The 20,673-nt window shown below is 39.2% G+C and overlaps 2 protein-coding genes across 2 annotated transcripts; one reads left to right on the top strand and one right to left on the bottom strand.

Moving 5' to 3' along the window:
- Positions 1-898: 898 nt before the first annotated feature.
- On the top strand, positions 899-2,351 carry LOC116415698. Its single transcript, XM_031933553.1, has 3 exons — positions 899-1,020; positions 1,474-1,655; positions 1,960-2,351. The coding sequence occupies exons 2-3, from the start codon at positions 1,497-1,499 to the stop codon at positions 2,272-2,274; spliced, it is 474 nt and encodes a 157-aa protein (XP_031789413.1). The 5' UTR covers positions 899-1,020; positions 1,474-1,496; the 3' UTR covers positions 2,275-2,351.
- Positions 2,352-2,392: 41 nt separating this feature from the next.
- LOC100117332 (retinol dehydrogenase 10) lies at positions 2,393-15,955 on the bottom strand. Its single transcript, XM_008216881.4, has 7 exons — positions 15,539-15,955; positions 3,879-4,073; positions 3,433-3,798; positions 3,164-3,278; positions 3,001-3,085; positions 2,815-2,925; positions 2,393-2,741 (listed from the first exon to the last, which is right to left on the bottom strand). Exons 2-7 carry the CDS (start codon positions 4,065-4,067, stop codon positions 2,690-2,692), a joined length of 918 nt encoding a protein of 305 aa, XP_008215103.1. The 5' UTR covers positions 4,068-4,073; positions 15,539-15,955; the 3' UTR covers positions 2,393-2,689.
- Between the last annotated feature and the right edge of the window lie 4,718 nt (positions 15,956-20,673).

The following is a 20,673-nucleotide window of genomic DNA, read 5'->3' as shown; positions in this document are numbered from 1 at the left end:
AACAATATCGATTCATTTGTTAATTTATAAATTAAGGTTAAAAACATACCGAGAATCAACAAGCAGGTACGCAAAATGTTGCTCTCGAAGCTCTTGTATCAATTATAGACGCATTTCAATAAAAATTTTATAAAAACAGAAAATAGCATTCGAAACTGTATTGTGCGACTAGTTATACAGCCGTGAATTTGCACGAAAAGCGTTTCTGAAAAACTCGTAGGATTCTTTTGAAATCATTCTGCCTACCATGTTTCTGGTGCTTCGATTTTTACGGCGATACTTTGGATTTTAAAAGTGAGTAATTCCCTTAACCTCATCCGTTAAAAACTCGGATAATTTTTCCCAGCAGCTTACACACTTTAGAAAAAAAAATCATCCACAATAAGTGAATAACATCATTCATCAATCGAAAAATACATTAATGCAGAGCACAGCCCTCCTTGCGACCGTTAACCGTAACAGTTACACACAATCCCCGAAAACCCCATTATAATACGCCTAACCAACGATCCTCATCCGGCCACTGAAAATTCACCGAACGCTGACTCGATTCAATTTCTCAACACGTTTTCCTTTTCCTCCTCATATACATAGATTCCCGCGTTAAAAAGAAGCAGCAGCAGCAGCCGCAGCCGCGAAGGTGCGACAATGCAGTCCGCATCGGCGTCGCTGCCCGAAGTAGCTGCGGATGTTTGCTGACGACGAATAGTACAAGGAAGGAAACATCGTCGCTCGAAGTCGTAAAGCCAGTCGCGACGACGAATAATCGGGAGCTCGAATGCAGCGGCCGAAAACAGAATAGCGGCTGTCGATGCGGCGGCGGCGCGAGTAAGAAGTCGTCGTCGGCGGGCAAGAGGTCACGTGCGGGAAATTCGAGAGAAGGTTTTTCGATTCGATATGCGCGTGAGGTTTTTGGACGTTTGTATGTGATGTGATATTTGTGGGGGAGAGGTGGTGCGGTTTGACTCTTTGATGGGATTAGGGTTGGATTATTGAAGGCGTCGTTGATGAGATCTTTGGGTATGTATGTGAAAAGTGAATTTTTCCATTTATACGATCGCTTATGCTATTATAATACCGTTGATGGAATGACCTTGTGATAAGAAATTTCGAATTGTAATATTTTAAATCCGAAAACTTGCTACTGTAGTTCAAATTATGCATCACTGTTTTGATGTAATCAGGAAGTAATCAGTAAACAGCGATTATTAATTTAAATTTTGAAAATTTTGTTCACACTTGAATAATGCAAAAAACAAATATTGTAGAATAATAGAAATATATTATACGATGTATGCACGTATGAGAACAATATTGCAAACTAGCTCAAAGTCATCCCAGTTGATGGAAATGAAACTTTTCGCAATTACAGTATATACCTATTTATAAACTCTCTATATTTGTACTTCGTTTGTATGTATCAATCGACGTCCTCGCGAGTATACGACTGAAGTGAAAGTTAAGTTTGCACAGTTTTCAGTTAATTGCTCGCTATAATGAGTTTCGTGTTTGGCAAAGGATCGATACGGATCTTCAAGACAACGGATGAGGAATTTCGCTTGCGCGAAATCTACGGCGACGGAAATTGTATGTTTCGCGCCATCAGCTTCATCCTTTGGGGAACGGAAAATCGTCACAGGCAACTGCGCTCTTTGGTTAGCTAATGTCTTCTAAATTCGTTTTATTTTGAATAATTGCACGTAGTTATAACCGTTAGTATGATGATGAATAATTCTTAATCATTTTTAGACTACTTTCTTTTTGATTTTGAACAGAGACTCGTTCTTTATGCATTTGACAACGATTCATTTCATTCACAAAATTCAACATGAATATCATCATCATAGCTGTATCATCTTGACTATCACTTAAAAAGACAACCTTTTACCGATCAACAGGCGAACCTTCACGAATCTTCCGCCATAAATTTCTACATTATACAAAACAAAACTCTCACAGGTCGTAAACCACATCGAGGACACCTGGCGTGAGTTACGTCCCTACGTCCTAGCCGAATGGAACGTCTCGAGTCCTTCGGTCTACGCGAACTTCATGGGCGCCGACGGAACTTTCGCCAGCGAGCTCGAGTGCGTCGTCGCAACGAAACTCAAACGATTGAACCTCGCGATTTATCGACGCGCCGACACGACCGGCAACCTCAGATGCATCTTGGAGAGCCGTCAGTTCAGCAACAGGCGCGTCAAGACGGCCAATCTCCTGTTCAGCGGGAAAAACGAATATGGACATTACGACGTTCTGCTGCCGAAGAGATGATGAGCTGAACGATTTTTTATGTTTTTTGTAAAGAAACTGCGGCGTGATCTTTAAATATATTTACGTGAAATTATTAACGATCGGTTGCTGAATTTAAAGTAAGAGACGAGCGTTCGAATTGGATGCTTTGTTATGATATATTCTATTCTTTGATTATTAAAAACGCTTACAGTTCTTTCGTTTTGACGACGTATGTACAGGTAGTCTTAGACAATATTAATATTAATGAAATACTTCTATCGGATTATGCTTAATTAATACTACATTATATTGATATCGTTGAATGACGAGTGTAGGATGATACAAAATTCGCTGACAGTTCGATGTTATGCGGTATTACAATTTTGGAAAGTAATGTTCATGACTATTATGAGAATTTTTATACAATTCGTATGACAGTTACTACGTTTAATCTTCACGTGTCGAGCCACCTCGTGACAGTCGTGATCCCGTCGTACAGTCTACAACTGAAAGTAAAAGACATTCGTTGGCTTCGTTCAAAAAGCTTCGACGTGATTATTATTAAAACTCATATAGTACCTGTATCGATAGAACAGTTTCGAACCCCAACTCATGCTCAGACAGGGCAGATCTCTCTGAACAGCTCGAACCACTTCTCTGGCGATTTCCTCCTCGCTCTGCCGAAGTAAACTATAAAAAGAGCACATTCCTCGATAAACACTCAGTATCAATTATACAATTCAAATGTTCAATCCACAACAATACCTCGGCTCAGCCTTAGGCGCAACAGTCATGAAAGTCAGTCTATTGTTCCGCCCGCTAAATTGCTGTCCCAGGCTCTCGATCAGACCTATAGAAACAAATCCGACGATAAAGTTCGCTATTGAGCCGCATATCAATCGAAGAAGTGTATCAATATAATACAAACCTGCGACCGCAGCTTTCGAGCTCATGTAAGCGTCCTTTGTCGAGACGGTTGGCGTAATTCCAATAACGTGAGCTCTTTCTCGATGCAGCATGGACGGCAGGAATGCCAGCACCGTCTGTAAAAATAACATCGCACACATGCGAGGCTCTGTTTACTTTGAATTCTTGCAGTTGGATGACAGAGGCTGTGGGATTTTATGGATTTTTATAACGGACGCATTGGAAAAATGTGATGGATTTGAACAATTATAATTATTTGAAAAAACCAACCCAATAGTGGCTCATCAGCGTGCGACTGACGGTGTCGAAGATCCCTTGCTCGGAGTTTCCCGCACAGGTGACGAGCACGTCGACCCTACCGATGTCCTGCTTGACCCTCTTGGCAAGAGCCTTGATCTGTTCTCGGTCCCACAAGTCGCAGCTGTAGGCAAGACTCGTGGCTCTGGGAGGTCGATCCTCGTCCTGATGTTTGCGGTACTGAGGTCCGACCCTCTCGATACCTGGATACCTGGAGCGCAGTCTCGTGGCCGTCGCCTCGACGTCGCTTCCAGCATCGTCGACGCAGATGACCGAACAACCGCCGCGTGCGAATTCCTCGGCGAGGTGACTGCCCAGATTCGAAGCGGCGCCGGTGACCTGTGGGTTGGAAAGATTTTTTTTTTTTTTAATTTCAATCGTTGTGCATATTGATAACGTTTTTTTCAAAGAATACGTACCAATACGACATCCCCGGTGAGATCGCGCGGAGGCTTCGGCAGAAAGGACTTGACGACGCTGAGAAAGAGGAGGAATCCGGAAATGCCGAGGCCCAGGAGAAATTCGACGCTCAGGTAGAACCAGGCAGCAGACGAGGGACTGCTGATCGTTGCTCCCGATATCACCGACTCGTCTCTTACGGTCAGCATCGTTTTCTGTAACAATACAAGCGGTGCACGGGTGTTCTCAGTATATACGTCAGTGCTCGCGTGTGATTGTAATCTTCATTGCTTGAATATTTAATTTACGACTGATTTGTTGGATCTTGATCGTTTCAGTTAGGAAAATTTGATACAATATAATCGAAGAATAATATAAGAACAGAGTGCAAACACTGTCTCCATTAAAATCTCCCAAATCACAAGCCCATAAATCGCGTTTATCAATCGAATCGCCACAAAATACACCGTCAGCCTATAAATCCAGCAGTTCGCGCTCGTGTACACAACCGTCCACAGTAATTTGTCGCAACTTTCCTCCAAAACAAAAACACAATCCGCTCTCGAAAAGGGAAGCCTGAACTGTCCTTCCGCGCCATTTTAAGAGTGAAAAATCATTCATACGCGTTACTACAGAATTCCCACGCTCTATATCTGATGACAGACAATTATGTGATCGAGTGACATTTGCGCGCGCTAATGGTTGAGGTGTGATATGCCCAATCGAATTAGGCGTAAATCACGTGTCCGGTATAATGTGCTTCGAGTGGACGGATTGAGATTTGTCAATTAACTAGATATCGTGTTTTTTGTTTAAATGGAATGTGATTTGCATAAATATGTGGGTGAGTTCGAAAGTGTTCAATATTTGAATTTCGCTACAGTCATACATACACCTGTGCTGCAGTTATACAGAAAGAAAATTTACAGTTCGACTTGACAATGCTTATAAATAAACATTATTCACTTGTGTGCAAATCAGTTCCAAATTCGTCGCTCGTAAATAAAATATCCCGTCGTTTTATACAGGATTTGAATAAATAAAAAGTCGAATATCTCTAATATATAACAAGCAAAGCCGATAATTGGCACGACCGAAATGCGTTATTGACAAACCCCTGCACTTCGTACATATAAATGTCTGCGACATGTGTGTGTGTGTGTGTGTGCCGAACAATAAAAATACCGCCCAAAGCAGCTTTCCGCCTGCAATGGTCGCTGATGAAAGAAAGTTCCGACGCAGTTTGCATACGGCCGATTTATAAACGCAAGTGGTATAGCGACACTCGTTATAATAGAGCAGCTTTTATGAATTACACCATCAGGTTTTCTATAAGCGCACCAACAGGCGACGCGCCCGATCTATCAATTAAATCGGAAAATTGAATTTACTCGGTGAACTCAATGAGACAAAACTAGTAGACATAACAGGAAGCGGTTATGGAAAAGCTTCGCGCGCTTGTCATTAATTTTGAAAAATCGCGCCAAAAGCTGTCCCCTATAAGAATCGGCGGGAAATTCTAACGATGCGAGTATAGATCGAGAGAGCTATTGACACAATCTTTCGATAAAATCAAGACCAGCTTTGTACGTTACGTAAAATTTAGGCTAGAAAAATCGAGAGCTGGCGCAGAAAATTTGGAATTTACGACGTTCATTATAAGCAACCGTCCAATTTCCCGGTGATTATAAAATCGTTAATGACGCGGAATTCGCGAAAAGAAAAAAAAATGGAAAGTCGAGTGTAGCGAGCTACTTTATCCAAAGATTCAATCAACCGGCGACGATTCGAACGCTGATAACGTTGCAAAATTGGCCCATTACATCCCGGGATTAGAAAGAGGCGTATAAGCCGTCGCTCTTACATAAGAAACATTATATGCGCTTCTGAATCGGCGCATTTTGCAACCGACACGCTCGCACTTTTCTCCGCCAAAATACGAGAAACCCGAGCGAATAGCGGATTCTGAGGAGATTTGAAGAAAAGCGCGAACGATCGAGTTTGAAAATTTACGAGCGGCAAGTGCGGAAAAGCACGTGCGAAGCAGACTTGTATAAGTATATACGTAGCAAAACATTGCATCACGGGTATATTACAGCTGATATTATATAAGTCGCGAGTGTGAGCCGAAAATACTGACTTCGAGGGCTCATTACAGATACTTATCGTTTCTTGATTAATTCCGACGTGGTCATTTCGCCGGATGAATTACACTCCTGCATGGGATAATTAATGGCTTGAAATTATCCGTTTTGACTTCTACAAGTGTATATCTTTCGGCGAAAACATGAATTTTGATTTCATTAGAACGACGCGACTTACTGTGTCGACACTGCATTAAAAAACAATTCGCTTACTGTCAAAATGTTTGAAACAACCAAAAAAAATCATTACACGTCTGTGCAATGCTCAGTTGCAGTTACAGTATGAGCAGCCCAAGCAACAGACTGAACGAGGCAGTTTTGGCATAGCTGGCACGCCAGCGAGAATGTTATAATAGACTTAGAGCGCAGAATTCTGATGAGGGAAGCGTAAGAGTGTCTATGCGCCATCTATATCGAATCTTCGCAGGTCAGATCGAGACAGCGGATAGTTTAAGCGGTGAGGGACAGGCCAGTCCAACATGTAATCACAAATCGAAGTTCAGATCAGAGTCACACGAATTTTCCTTCATTTCTCCGAATAAATTTTGAAATAATGTCGCGGACTTTCAATATACCAAGTATAACAGTACACGCACAAAAAAAGTGATACACAACTCTTGGGGCAATAGAAAGCCGCAATTAAATTCAGCGAAACTGATATATTGCACTGCCGCTTATAGCGAACCATCCGCGCGCGAAACAAATTGCCCATTAAGAGCTTGATTACAATCCCCTAATGCCGCGCAAACCGGCCGTACGTACAACGCGATCGCATTGATCTATAACAACAATTAAAAAATAAAATCACAAGCTCGCCGCGAACCAGCGCATTCCCGAGATACCGCCGGAAAAGTATCTGTCGGCCGAGACAAAACGCCTTCGTCAACCCGAAAAAAAAACATTTCATATCGTCTATTTTGCAAGCGAGTGTGCCGGTATCTCGGGCATTATTTTCACGCGCAGACAGCCTGACAAATTAGAAGGATTTCGCGCGCGCCAGCCGTTTCTATACTGCGACCTTTCTTCGGGGGAAATGTTTCGCTTCGCCGATTTCGAACGCAATACACCGGCGAATATAACAAATGCGGTTGTTATATAACTCGATCGTTTTTTTTTTTTTTTGGATGTGTGATTTTTTCGCGTGCATTTATTGATGCAGTTTATGCCTATATTGGACGGTGTCGAATAAGTAGCGTAAGAAATGCAAGATATCCAAGTCTCTGTAATTTTTTTAATTGTCAAAATGTACTTTGTCGTCTAATTTAGCGTCATCGGCATAATAAGGTAGTTTGGTACATGTTGCAAGAAGTAGCTACTTGGACGGAAGTATTTTCATAGCTAGAATCGTTAAACGTGCATAGCTTTTAAAAATTCCAACTCGATTAGAGAGGGAAATGATGAACCATTAGACGCACGTGCATAGTTTTCGAAAATCCTATTATACTTATTACTTCAAAGGATATGATAATTAGACACTATAACTGATACGAATTTTAATTGAGATGCCAAAACACGATTATTCGAAAGAAATTAACAGACACGTGCGAAAACTTGGACACACATAGCTGTGCGTCAATCCAATCGCAGATAACGAGGTGATAACGGCGATACATTAGAAAAACGTATGTAATACCAATAAAAAGGAAAATCTCACAGATAGATAATCGTAACGTCATTTGTTAAACAAGCCTGTTAGATTACGTAAATGATTAATAAGAGCGATCGCAATCGACGTGTAACGTAGTTATTAAAAGTCTGCAGCAGTGTATATGCAGCATTATAAACTACACGAATTTACTTACTCGCAGTGCGCTGTAGTATAAAAATTTAATCAATTTACTACTCGTTTGCCGTAAATCCCGCAATTCTCGAAATAACTTTTACTCGGTGCGTTGCTATCGCACAAAATTATCATATACACGCAATACGACCGAATCTGTCTCGGAAAAATGAGGCGGTATATCTCAGGCGCGAAGCAACGCACTTTCTTCCAAAATTACGCCATTGGCATGCGAAATCTACTTAATAACAAACAAAATGAACAAAAAAGTATGGCGATATAGGCGATCGCGAATCGACTGTCATTCCTATGGGGGCTTATTGTTTGGGAGGAGAGATAACGGCGCACGTGAGCTTCTGGTGTATATGAATGATTCGAGGAGAATAACGAGACGAACGTATGCTCGTTATATTGTTCGAGGCTATCGTTTATAGCTGATATTTTTTTTTATGTGAGAGAACGATCATGTTTATAGATACTCTCTTGGAAGTCGTATTTGCGGCAATTAGGAGTATTTTTCTTCGATCGCGTATCAGATGAGATGATAAAATGGCAAACTAGTTTATTATTCATGATTATTATTGCTTAACGCATTTTGGCGAAAGTTCCACTCGATTAACAGTTTATCTCAAACTAGTATTTATAATCAGATATCGTATACATATACTCTTTCAAAGATATAACGATATTGTAATTGTAAGAAAAAATTTCTGAATATAGTTTTTGATCTGACTTCGAAGAACCGTATGAAAAAACAATAGCACTCACAAATCCTCGACGTTCTATCCATCAACACAATCACTTCTCGTTGAAATTTCGCGCAGTACATTATCTCGAGCGAGTCGATAGCCCGCGGAGATAAGAGCTGCAATGGATTTATAACTGGCCCATAGACTGATGTAAGAGTTACACGCCCTGATGAGCAAGCATAATGCACCGCACGAATTGCTGCATAACTATTGAAAGAAATAGTCTTTCATCGCGGTGGACTACGTTTCGATTGTTGCAGAAGTTGTTTTGCGGTGGATTGTATTTTAATTTTTTCTCGCTTCTTTTCACTCTAGGTTTGTCTGTTCGAATGGGATGAAATGTTCGTTTTGTTTGCGCAATTTTAGCGAATTTGCAAATATCTCGATATACGTTCCAACTTTTATGAGACATAACTCAAGTCAAGCGTTACAAGCTCGCACACAAGAAAAGAGCCGAAAAAGCCCAATGGTATGGGTATGTAGCGTACAATTTTCCTCGTTTTCCGCAACGTCAACCAAAAACTGACCGACTTTCCGGACGTGTAATCCAGAACTCCTGACTACTATTTACGAGGATTGATTGTTGGTTGCATGCGACGTAACAATTTCATAACTTGTTTAGCTGAATATGCATATACAGAGTCTCGTCGTATACTTCTCTATTATAATTGAGACATACGTATAACGTCTACACGTGCATTTTAGTGCGATAGTGTGGGTTTACTGCTTATTGAGTTGGAGATGATGGTTTTTTGCTTGCGCAAAGAGGCTTTTAGTGGCGTTTCGCGTGATTTTTATGCTAAACAATTATTGGATAATTTAACCGTGCAACCGCGTGAGAAATTTATTGTTTATTAAAGATTAATATGATATCAATATAATTTGACGTAAATACGCTTGTATTGAATCGACGATCCTTGAACATCACTTTTCAAAACGTCATTGGTTACATTATAATAGGACTTCAAATCGGCTTTCATGACAGTCTCGATAAAAAGTCGATTGAACTACAGGCCTTGGAAAATCGTTCTGGAATCTCCAATTACGTTATATAACATAGCCGACTTCTCTTACAAAATTCAAATCCGGATATGTCAGTCTCCGAATTCCTAGACAGTGATGACACTGTTTATTTCCTGCCTCTATTATATTCAAAATCTCATTTTCTTTAATTAGTCAGGCGTATTCTTGGACAAATGATCCTAACGACTCTTACACACTTTGAACATGAATAAAAAAATTCAGTTCATAAAAATTCGCCAACACACGGAAGTCCTGCGAGAAGCCCGTGCGTTCTTCTTTATTACAAATCAGACAGTAGTTAATGACTTGACGTCACTACTACACAATAACACTGAGATCATTCTATTTCGGCCTGTGAACATGTCGATCGAATGTAGCTATACGAACCAGTTACGTCTGATGGGATTTCGAAGGTCGATAGGCCCTCGGGCGACGGATTCTTTGAGAAGAGATTTATTAAGAGGTTCGTCGAGGCCTCGTTCGGGTGCAATGACTTCTTACGGATGGATGCGGTAAGAGATGGACTCGATGGTTCTTCAAATCGTTGTAGGTAACAAGATACTCGTTTAGGTGTGATGGGATTTTACGTCTCCTTATGACAGGTATTATACATCTTGTATATATAATTCAATTAAAATAGTTGTAAGTGCAATAGCTATACACGTTACTATTTTTCGTCTTAGTAAAATTATTTTACACGAAACATCGTATGCATCCCGATCGTTTATCGACACGCGCACGGCGAAAGCGAAGCATCGTCGAGCGACGCCTGAAGAAAATGAGTGATTATTATTTGCGCTGACGCAATTCACGCAGGTCTGTTTTTTACGACGAATCGCGTACATAATTACTCGCCATAATTGACCGAAGCGTGATTAGCTCTTTCCACTACATATATGCGCTACGTATATAATAATAACGAAAGTGCAGAGGTCCGGCCTAATTAATCGTCGAGCTTTTTACCGTCGACTCGGAACTGAAGTACGTTATATTCAGGAGTTCGGTCTACTTTCTTTGCTTAAAATGAAAAGCCATGATTTATCGTCGTGACTCTCTGAGTTCATTCTTTTATGGCTATATTTCAGGAAATTTAGCAAGAATCGCTGCGGTAAATCACGTTTCATATCTGTATAACTAAACTTATACGGCTACTAAAATATCCAGATATACTTAAAATTAAACAATCATAAACTGCAATCTAGCGTTCAGTCAGCTTGATTTAGTGGATCGAGGAGACATTCAACTTTTGCTTTACTATAACTAGATCTAACGTATAGCGTGTCTAGTTTATTTTCTGCGTCTCAATAAAATACCAACCGTATATGGAAAACACACCCAATCTCCAGAAGTATCAACAGAGATAACAAAACCTCATATAGTGTCCATAACAAACAAAATTTTCGTTGTCACACACGCACGCACGCAGACCAGAAGTGAAAGTCCAACTCGAAAAAGGTCCACACTTTCGAGGTGCAACGCCGAGATTAGATAAGAGAAAACCAACAGACCACTGCCGGGCTTAGATAAACTCATCAGCGAAGAAAAAGCCGGTGTCGAGTTGACCAAGCTAGGATTAATCATCAGCCGGATTTTTCTCTCTCGTGTGAATGCATTTCCCTGGGAAATACGTGTACACTCGCGACGCGAACGTCGACGCTTGGCCGAACGAAATTGAGAGCTATACTGTCGGCGTAAATATGCGAATCGAATCGAAATGGAACAGTTTTTTTGTTTGGCTGATTTGAGTCAGGTTATATTAGAGCTATAAGTTAACGAGCTTAGGTGTTAATATATTCGAGATCACCTCGTTTCAAGTGAATGAGTGCAGTGACATATATAATTATAATAATTACGTAAAAACAGGAATGTATAAAGTCCACGTAAAAAAGAGTCACACTAATTGATTTCTCAGGCGAACTCTCTGTTTACAAAATTCGGCAGTCTCATATTAAATTATATACGAGGTTCTCGACTCGAATATTCTATCGAGCCCACACAGGATCAGTAGGGTCGGACCAGCTTCCATCCGGTCCTTGAATCTAATTCCGACCTCGGCTTCGTTTAGAAAGTCGGCGACGCGCGCATCTTCACGTCGCAAGGGCTGATTAGATCACATCGCGCGGGAAGTGGAAAAATTTCGTACCTTGGGAAGTTTTTGTCTGATATACATACACTGACCGTGAATTCAGATGAAATGACGACGATGAATTTAAGAAGCCCGGAAAGTACTTCCGCGGTTTCTTCGAGATCGTAACTTTTGATTTCGAGAGCAGCGGAGATTAGAGGATGCGGAAGATAGGCATCGTACAATGGGGTACTTTGGCTTTTCGCTTGAATGTTAGATGTTCTATTATTATAATATATAGAGATGAAGCCGAGATAACGATACAACAATTATACGTTTATTTCTAAGCCATATGTTTTTTTTTTACTTCTCAAGCATGACCATTTCACGATAGCTTATCAGGCAATCTTGGACGATTAGCATGCGAAAATGTATATAAGATAATTCCTGGTCGGACTAGATAAAAGTAACGTCATTTTCTATAATATCTTCCAATTAAAATTTTTTGTGTTTGTATACTTGTCAGGTTTCCTTTGAAAATTGTGTTTGAATTTAGTCCGGCGATAATCCAGATTTTCAAGAGCATACACTGGACAAGTTCTATACCCTTCACTGACCTTCACTATAAGGGAAACTTTCATCTCACAAAGAGCTGACCATGAACTTGCCGTCCTGCACAGCCCAAGGTGAACCTGTATCTATATATCTTACAATCTGCAGTCGCAAAATCAAACGACTGTGCGTTCAGCGCAGGACCATTGAATTGTGTGTGTGCGTGTGCGTGTGTGTGTGTGTGTTCGTGTAGGCTGCTGATTGTAAACGTGTGGTCAACAGAATGTGAGATTGATCGATTCGTCGGCTCCAAAACCAGATTTTGACTACGGATGAAAAAGGCTAATTAAAAATTCGAACGGGACTGATTAGTTTTATAGGTTATCAGAGGTGCAGCCTTATATGGATAGGATCTAGATCTTACCAAGGACTGGACTGAATGTCCTGAGAGTTATTGGAATTTTCGCTAACGGATTGTCAAAAGCGGTCAAATTCAATAAATATTTTGCGAGAGTTCAGTTTATTTTGGAAATAATTATTAATTATATTCGAGTATAACATTTTTTTTTAATACCAAGATAATATGCTGTACTGATTAATTGTCGCGAATTTTATTCAAATCACTAGAATTGAAAGTTAATGGAGCGTGAACGTTACAATAATAAGCATATGTCATTGTATAGCCCATTGTATAGCCTTTTTAAAAAAGGTAGTTTTACCATTGCTGAAAACAATAAAGATACACTGCATAAAACTAACGCAATATACGAATCGAATTCATGTACGGATATTATTCAATAATCGATATATAAGTTGCGTAATGTATTGCACGTTAAATCATAAAATTATGGTCTCGAAAACTATGTCACCAAGCTTCAACAAGATTTCAATACTGCGCATATATTTAGATAGTTTATTGAAATATATGGCATTTTATAAATTCTAAATCGAAATACTATTAACGAAATTTTTCTAGGATCACTCCCAAACTCGTAAACGCAATAAATTCATTCCAAAATAACAGCCGCTCCTTACATAAACAAACAGTCCTCCATCGTTATATGCACTGCAACAACACCGGTCAAAAAAATTAAAAAAAATCAAGGCTCTATATCTCAGCAAAACCTCTTCTCGATCATCAACCCAATCCTCGCATCAAAACCGACATATATCAGTCATCGCATTGATCAAAGCAAATACTACAGTATATAGGGATATACAGGCATACGTTTGGAGCCACTGCATTTTCGTTGATTACATTGACGCAACGACGATGCGCCGTCTCTTCTTGTTTTGACTGCCTCTTTTTGTACACTTCCCCTTGCACATCTGGCTAACGAGCCTTTGCTGTTTTAGCGCGACTTACGTCATATAGAAATGACCCGTCAGTGTTATATATATATAGTCAACCTGCTTATCAATCCTAATCCTGATGCAATTCGCGTGACGCAGATGTCTGTGAACGAAATTCCCCTCATCGTTTTTTTTTTAAATTTACGAGCGATTATGCCTCTTGATTATACATTTTTAGCAATTTTCAACGAGCCTGATGTGGCGGGATATTTCGGTCCGCGTAAGAATATTTTACGGAAACTAGTATAGAAGAATTTTATATGGCACGTGCGGCTATGAATTTCTTATTCCATGAAAAGCTTATCGTGGTATATTCGGGATGTCGATGAGGAGTCCGAATGAGGAAAGATTTGGAAATCTTTATACATATAGGTGAAACCGGCGGAAGTCGCGTGGACAGACTCATTGTTAGATCAGTGAAATTACAGAGACGAATAAAGGAGAGCGACGGGCACGTGCGTTTCTCTAATTAGCGGTACTTTTTTCGGGTCAAAAAGACGAAATTTGTCGCTTCACGCTTGTTGCCACGTGTAAGTACCTGTGCGATGGTACAATGTAACGCTGACATACATTCCCGGCTAGGAACAGTAAATTATTCAAATTTGATAAACCATCGAGTGTTATGCTGTACTCGTATTTTGTACAAAAATACAGCTCCTCCGTTATTTATTACGCGAATAAGGTATGTCAAAATTAATGCGAGAAATCGCATTTTTGCTTAAAATAATTATCTTTATGGTAATTGAACGCTTTAATAATGGTCGTTAACGTGTTACGCCAGCTCGAAGTAAGCGAGCACGGCACACGTGAATCGCGAATTATGAAAAGCGCGCGGGCTATCCAAGGAATGAAACAATGTGTTATAGCGTATACATACCGAAGAAAGTTCCTACAGCGTAACTCGAGCAAAAAGTTCTTCCTATATAGACTGTACGATCGATCGACGTTGTTCCGTTGCCGATAACCGTATGGATTAAAACGTTCGAAAAAGTCGCCGTAGTTAATATGCAAAATCTTTAATACGTTTCTTATTTTTTTCACTGCAAAAAGTGCAGCTTCATACGCAAGCCGTTTCAAAACAAAAATAAATCATCCTCAATAGCCAAATTGGTCAGCTAAAATTAAACGCTGCCAAAGGGTCGTAAATCCAAAACGACCGTACTTATTTAACGTCACACTACATACGAAAAAAAAACAACGAACCTCCGATTGCCCAACGTCACGTTTGTTCGGTCGAACCGCAAAGTGACGCACTCGGACAATATAAGTATATACCTATGAACAAAGATGCGGCTAATAAGCACTTCCAAAAGATCGTGGAAAATTGTGATTTACGTATGGCTCGGCGAACTTCTTGGAGGCGCACACGCCTTCCTCCTTTTTTGCTCCTATACGCGCGAACATTTCATTACTCGCGACTCTGTTGACTTTTGACGAATCTGTACGCGCATTGTTCAAATCTCGCGCGCAAACGCGAAATCCGAGCTATCTCGCGCATTAAGCTAGACTTGGAAGGATATGGGGTGTGTGTGTAGATAAATACCTCATCGAGGCATAGCGGTGCTCGTCGCTTATATTGTCTCAGCGTTATGTAAATTGCATAGCTATAGGTTCAGGCAACGAGGAGGTTTGCGCAGAACTCTCGAGCGGCGAGTTTTTGTTTACTCTTGGTCGGAGTGAGAAGAAGCGAAGAGATCTTTTTCCGGCCGAGTGTTTGCGATTCTCGTGCTTTTTCTTTCATCTCGAGGGCTATAGCATCCATGAGTAGATCATCGCCCGTGAGACATGAATTTCTCAAGCATGTGTTATCTATAATATTCTTAATTTCTTCTTCATTTTTTATACGATTACGACGAAATTCGTTCTAGATTCTATTGCAATATACAAAATAAAACGTTGAATGCATAAGAATATAAAAATTGAATTGAGATTTCTAAGACTTTAAAAATTCAAACTTTTACTTATAATAAAAATAAACTACTTCTAAGAGCTACTCCAAAATTCAAATATTCACCTCGTTTACTCGTAATCCAGCGCAGCTCAGAACTATCCCGCACAAATCGTCACAGCGTCAACCTGAGCTGATAATCACTACGACGTTCCCCACAACGAACTCTTCCACCAAAACATCACCCTCGACCTCGAAATTAAAAGAAAAAGTCCCAGTCCACACCCTCAGCCAGTTTAACAATTTCCAAAGCACCCTGAACAACTTCACCAACTCGAGCCTCACTTCCGCGCAAAATCTCGCCGGTTACAAGGAAACGTCCGCTTTGGCGCGCGAGGTACGCGCGAGTGGCTCTTTCGTTTCGCTCCGACCGGCTTGCTGTCTCTCGCTCTGGACTCATTGGTTTCTCCGCCTAAGTCTACAGCGCGTATAACGCCGGGAAAGAGAAAGAGAGAGAGAGAGAGAGAGAGAGAGAGAGAGAGAGAGAGAGAGAGAGAGAGAGAAGAGCGACGCAGAGGCGATGTGTTTTGCGGATGGGCCCGCGAGCGACTGCTGAACTTGACTCGGGAGAGACGCTACGGTTATTATACTCGCAAGGATGATAATGATGGCTTGACGCGTGTTTGTATCATATATCTCTTAATTCGATCCGAGAGCTGGGAATGGATTATTCGGACGTTCAGATACGCGGGTATAACGAATTGTATACGTGATGTTTATCGCGTATACAGATGTAGCGCGCGTCACAGCCGAGATTTTAACGTTTTCTTTATTTTTGTGAGAAAAATTACAAGTTTTTATTCGTCGTTGAGTATTTCCCTGTTCAATGTGATATAATAGTTTAAGGAATTTGAATTCATATATTATAGCGGATTTGATTTTGGAGCACGTTTATCGCAAAGCAGGCTATTCACTTCGAGTGCACGAGAAAATTGTTTATTGCAAAATAGATCTCTAGCGTGACACGCAAAAATAGTGAGTCCCGAAAAGTCTATATACACCCAAAAGGAGCGCCTTGATTTTTGTTGACTCTACACTTGACTCATGTTCCTAAATATATTACTAAGACCTGTTTGGTTTAGAATAACATAATGTATCTCCTGAGGCTTTATTCATAGAACTCATAGGTTATTTTTACACTCTTAAAAGTTCCATTGTAAAAATCTTAATACACTATTGTTAACTTGAAACTCGCCAGACCAACCGTTACACCCATATAGTAGTGCAACTTATTAAAAAAATTGCCTACTCCCAGCACACAATTGTCGCATGCAAATGTTCCAACTCGTTAAAAAACTCGAAGCTGCACCGCAAAAGTGATTCATTCTAGTCTACGTAGCGTCAACTAACAAAGTGCCGTTCGCATAAGCTCCGACGCAAACCAAAACTTTACTCCTATATACGTGAATTTATACTAAAATCACTGCCTCATCCAAGGTCGGATAAAACCGCGTTGTAATATCTCGGCAACTTTCGCAGAAGCTGCCTATGCCGCAGGATGCATACAAATCAGGCTGCTGCAGCGATGCACTTATCCAGTGGATGAACCGTGCGGATACGAGAAGCTATACACCAGTCTAGATAAGTGCTGGACTTTTTACGTTGCAACAAGAGGAGAACCGGTTTCGAGCTACTAAGGGCGTCGCACATCGCGGAATCAAATTTTACCGACGACACAGCGCCGCAGGACTGGAAAGAGGGAGATTTTAATTATGCGGAGACGAAAATATTATTAGCGTGTTATTTTTAAACTGATTTGATGAAGTCCATGCGTATAACCATACTTGACTATGAAATCATGTATGAAATCCTGTATCGAGAGAATGATTCATTCGAAAGTAGTAAACAAATTTTCGGCTTATTGCTATATATCTATAGTATAGAATGGACGTCTGATGAAAGAAAAAGAAATAATATAGATGGTAATACCGCTAATTCTTCCGCTTGATAAATCATCCTGAAACGATCTTAAATGCGTAATCACTACACTTGCATGAAAGAAGTAGTTTTCCAAAGCATTTTAATATTAATACAGTTCCTGTTATAGTCTTTTGAAAAATCCTGTTCTATTAATTCATTAAAATAGATAAGGATGACAAACGACCGCGATTGCCTCAACTTGAGTTTACGTTTACGTAAGAAAACCGCTGCCAATTCATTGGCACGTAGCTTCCTCCAACGAAATTTATTGTTTTAAAATACAGTATGTGAATGCTATTTTAAATATTTCAAAGCTTAATTATTTTGCTGTAGGAGCAATTTTCTTATAGCAAAAGATATATAATAATCAGAAAAATCCGATCAAAATCTCTCAAAATCGTGAAAAATAAGAGATCGATGAAAGGATAACTCTGTAAAAATAAAGTTATCGTATTAAGAGAATAAGATTATAATCTAAAAAAACTTGCGAATAATTTTACTATAAAAAAAATTAATATATATTGTGCCGTATAATTATACTCTCATAACATGTTGCATAGGGACAATTCATAGAGAGGGACTTTAACGACGCGCAACGACACCCCTATAAGAGGAAGAAAAAGTTTTGCGAAAAATCAGTTTTTACATTTTAGCTCTTTACTTGAGAGCCGCTCGACGAAATCGTTTAAAATTTTAGCAGATAATAGCTTTTTTATGGTGAATCCGCAAATAAAATTTTGAAGCATTTGACTGCATTGTTTTAGAGATATAAGGAATCAAAAAATTTTCAAAAAAAAATTGAAACCTTGATATCTTAAGAACCATAGGGGTTTGAAAGTTGCGCAATGAACTTAGCCAAGACACATAAAATATCTACTTTTTCCCAAAATCTCAAGTGCAATAAAGCCTTTTTAGTTCCGTAATCGAGGCACAAAAAAACTCATTTTTTCCTGAAAAAATAAGTAGTCAAATAACTTGAAATTTTAATGGGATATAGTTTGACACGTGATCCATCGACATGATTTTTTTCGTGAAGTCATGATGTTTAGTTTCAGAGATATGAATTTAAAAAAAAAATCACCTTTTTCATTTTATCTGCCGAACAAAGCGGTCGATCCCGAGGACCAATACGGGGAAAAGTAGGTAATTTTATTCTCTTTCAAATGCATATTAGCTGAATTATTTGTAACGATGGGATGATTGAAAAAAACGCAAAATAGTGTTTTTCAAAAATAAAAAATTGGCCATAAAAAATAGTTAGAAAAATAAAAAATAAATGTTTTTCCCGTATTCAGAATCCAAAATATACATGCATGTCAAATTTTAATGATATTGACGGAGTAGTTCCAGAAATATTACGGTATACATACACACACACACACATCCATACGGATATTTTCTAAAAACATGTGATTTGAACTTCTAACACACCAAAAAGTATTTTCTAGAAGTTTTGACGAAACTCAAAATTTTACTATCACAAAGCAAAATTTTACTATCAGGAAGCAAAAAAAATAGATTAAATTCAAAGTAGCATCGCCTCAGTATGCAAACGTCGTAACGCGTGTAATGTAATTCCCTGGAAAACTTGCTCGGTGCGTTACATATGCTTGAAAACTCGGTGCAGTGAACCCAAGCATCAGCGGCAGACGATTCAGGTTCAAGGACAACCTGCAAAAGTTGGCCTAGACTTTTGATTAACACACTCCTCTATAGCCTATTGTTTTCCTTTCTTTCAAAACAACCATCATATAGACGAGACAGGTCGCCTCTTGCTTTGTATAGTTTAGCCGCGCATATGGGTCTCGATTATACTGAGAAACGTTTATAGATTCGAATTTTGGGAACAGGTATTAGTTCAAAGTCTAAAAATAGATACGAATAAAATTGATACCTATCCTTTTTCATGGGAATGAAAAAAAGTGTCTAGGAGAAAAAAGCTTATGCAGATTTTTATATCCTGTCGTCCGGTTTGCCTTTATGTAGACGTGTCTTTCGACACGAAGAGAGAAGATCCGTCAAGCCGATGGTGTGCAAGCCTCAGCTGTATAACTCCAAGCCGTATAATAACCGTAAAACGAAAACAGTTTTGGACTAGTCTTTCCTTCGCTGCTTAAACTCTTGAAATGAGCAGCTTCCTTTGTTTTTTTGCCTGGCGCACAGGCACTTTTTCTATGGAAAAAATTTGATATGCAATTATACTTATTGTGGAAATATTTTTTATACTTGTATCCATTAATCGCATGCGTGTACAGATGAACGCAGTGGAAAAAAATCCTTCGAATGCTTGATGAATCTTTCACCATGAAAGTAATCACCAGCAATAGTATTAAATCTTTCGGAGATGCCCAAACATATAAACTCAAAGGCCGAGGTGCTATAAAGCGGCTATGGAAAAGTTTCATTAGATCATTCGACTTGTAACTGAGATGAGAAGGTATATAAAGTTATTAATACTTTTTGAAATTTCTAAGAATTTCATTGATACTTTATTGTCACAAATTAAATTTTGTTTTTTCGAGTCTAAAGACAATTTATTCTATATTAACTTTAACGATAAAATTTGATAAAATATAGCGACAAGTGAATATATTTTTTCAATCTCGAAATAGCCTGAAATTAGCAAATAGGTATTTACCTACAATTTAAGTACATTTTATTGAGACAGTTAATTATTTCAGATATAACATTCTGGATAAGAATTTGATGAATCAGTTTTTTGTGTATGTTCAGTAAGCCTAACGAGACAATTTCTTTTTTTTTTTTTAGGTATTATAAAAAAATTCTAAAATGTAGTTTGAAAAATCTCTTCGTAGACTATATAATATGATATATAAGTTTGTTATTTAATGGTAAAGTGTATACAATTTTTTGTAAAAATGCTAAACATCAAGAAAAAGTATGGAGTAATGAACTCATTCACAAATACCGTGAGAACCTCGTATTAATGGAATACCCTATGAAACACGTAATATCAGTATTGAATTACTAAAAGCAATGCGACTGCACTAACGTGCCTCCTTTTTCTTGAGCTTTTTGTCATTTACATTGCTATTGTGTCAAGACTTCCTGTTGACCCGTTCTATGCCGAAATCACTATATCTAACCCGGTAGCGCAGCACAACAGCACGTGCTACACTTAAGCAGTCGCTTTTTCGTTAAGTCACATGCGCAGATAGTCAACGCTGCAAGACGAGAAAATCTATCGCCGGAAACAGCAAAGGTAGTTTATAGCCTCGACTAAACATCGCCATCAAGGACGAAGCCGGAAACTGTCACAA

The sequence above is a fragment of the Nasonia vitripennis genome, chromosome 1 (genome assembly GCF_009193385.2).
Source record: "Nasonia vitripennis strain AsymCx chromosome 1, Nvit_psr_1.1, whole genome shotgun sequence".
In the NCBI taxonomy this organism is placed as follows: domain Eukaryota; kingdom Metazoa; phylum Arthropoda; class Insecta; order Hymenoptera; family Pteromalidae; genus Nasonia; species Nasonia vitripennis.
Note: the sequence above shows the minus strand (reverse complement) of the source record. Positions and strands in the feature narration are given on the sequence as shown.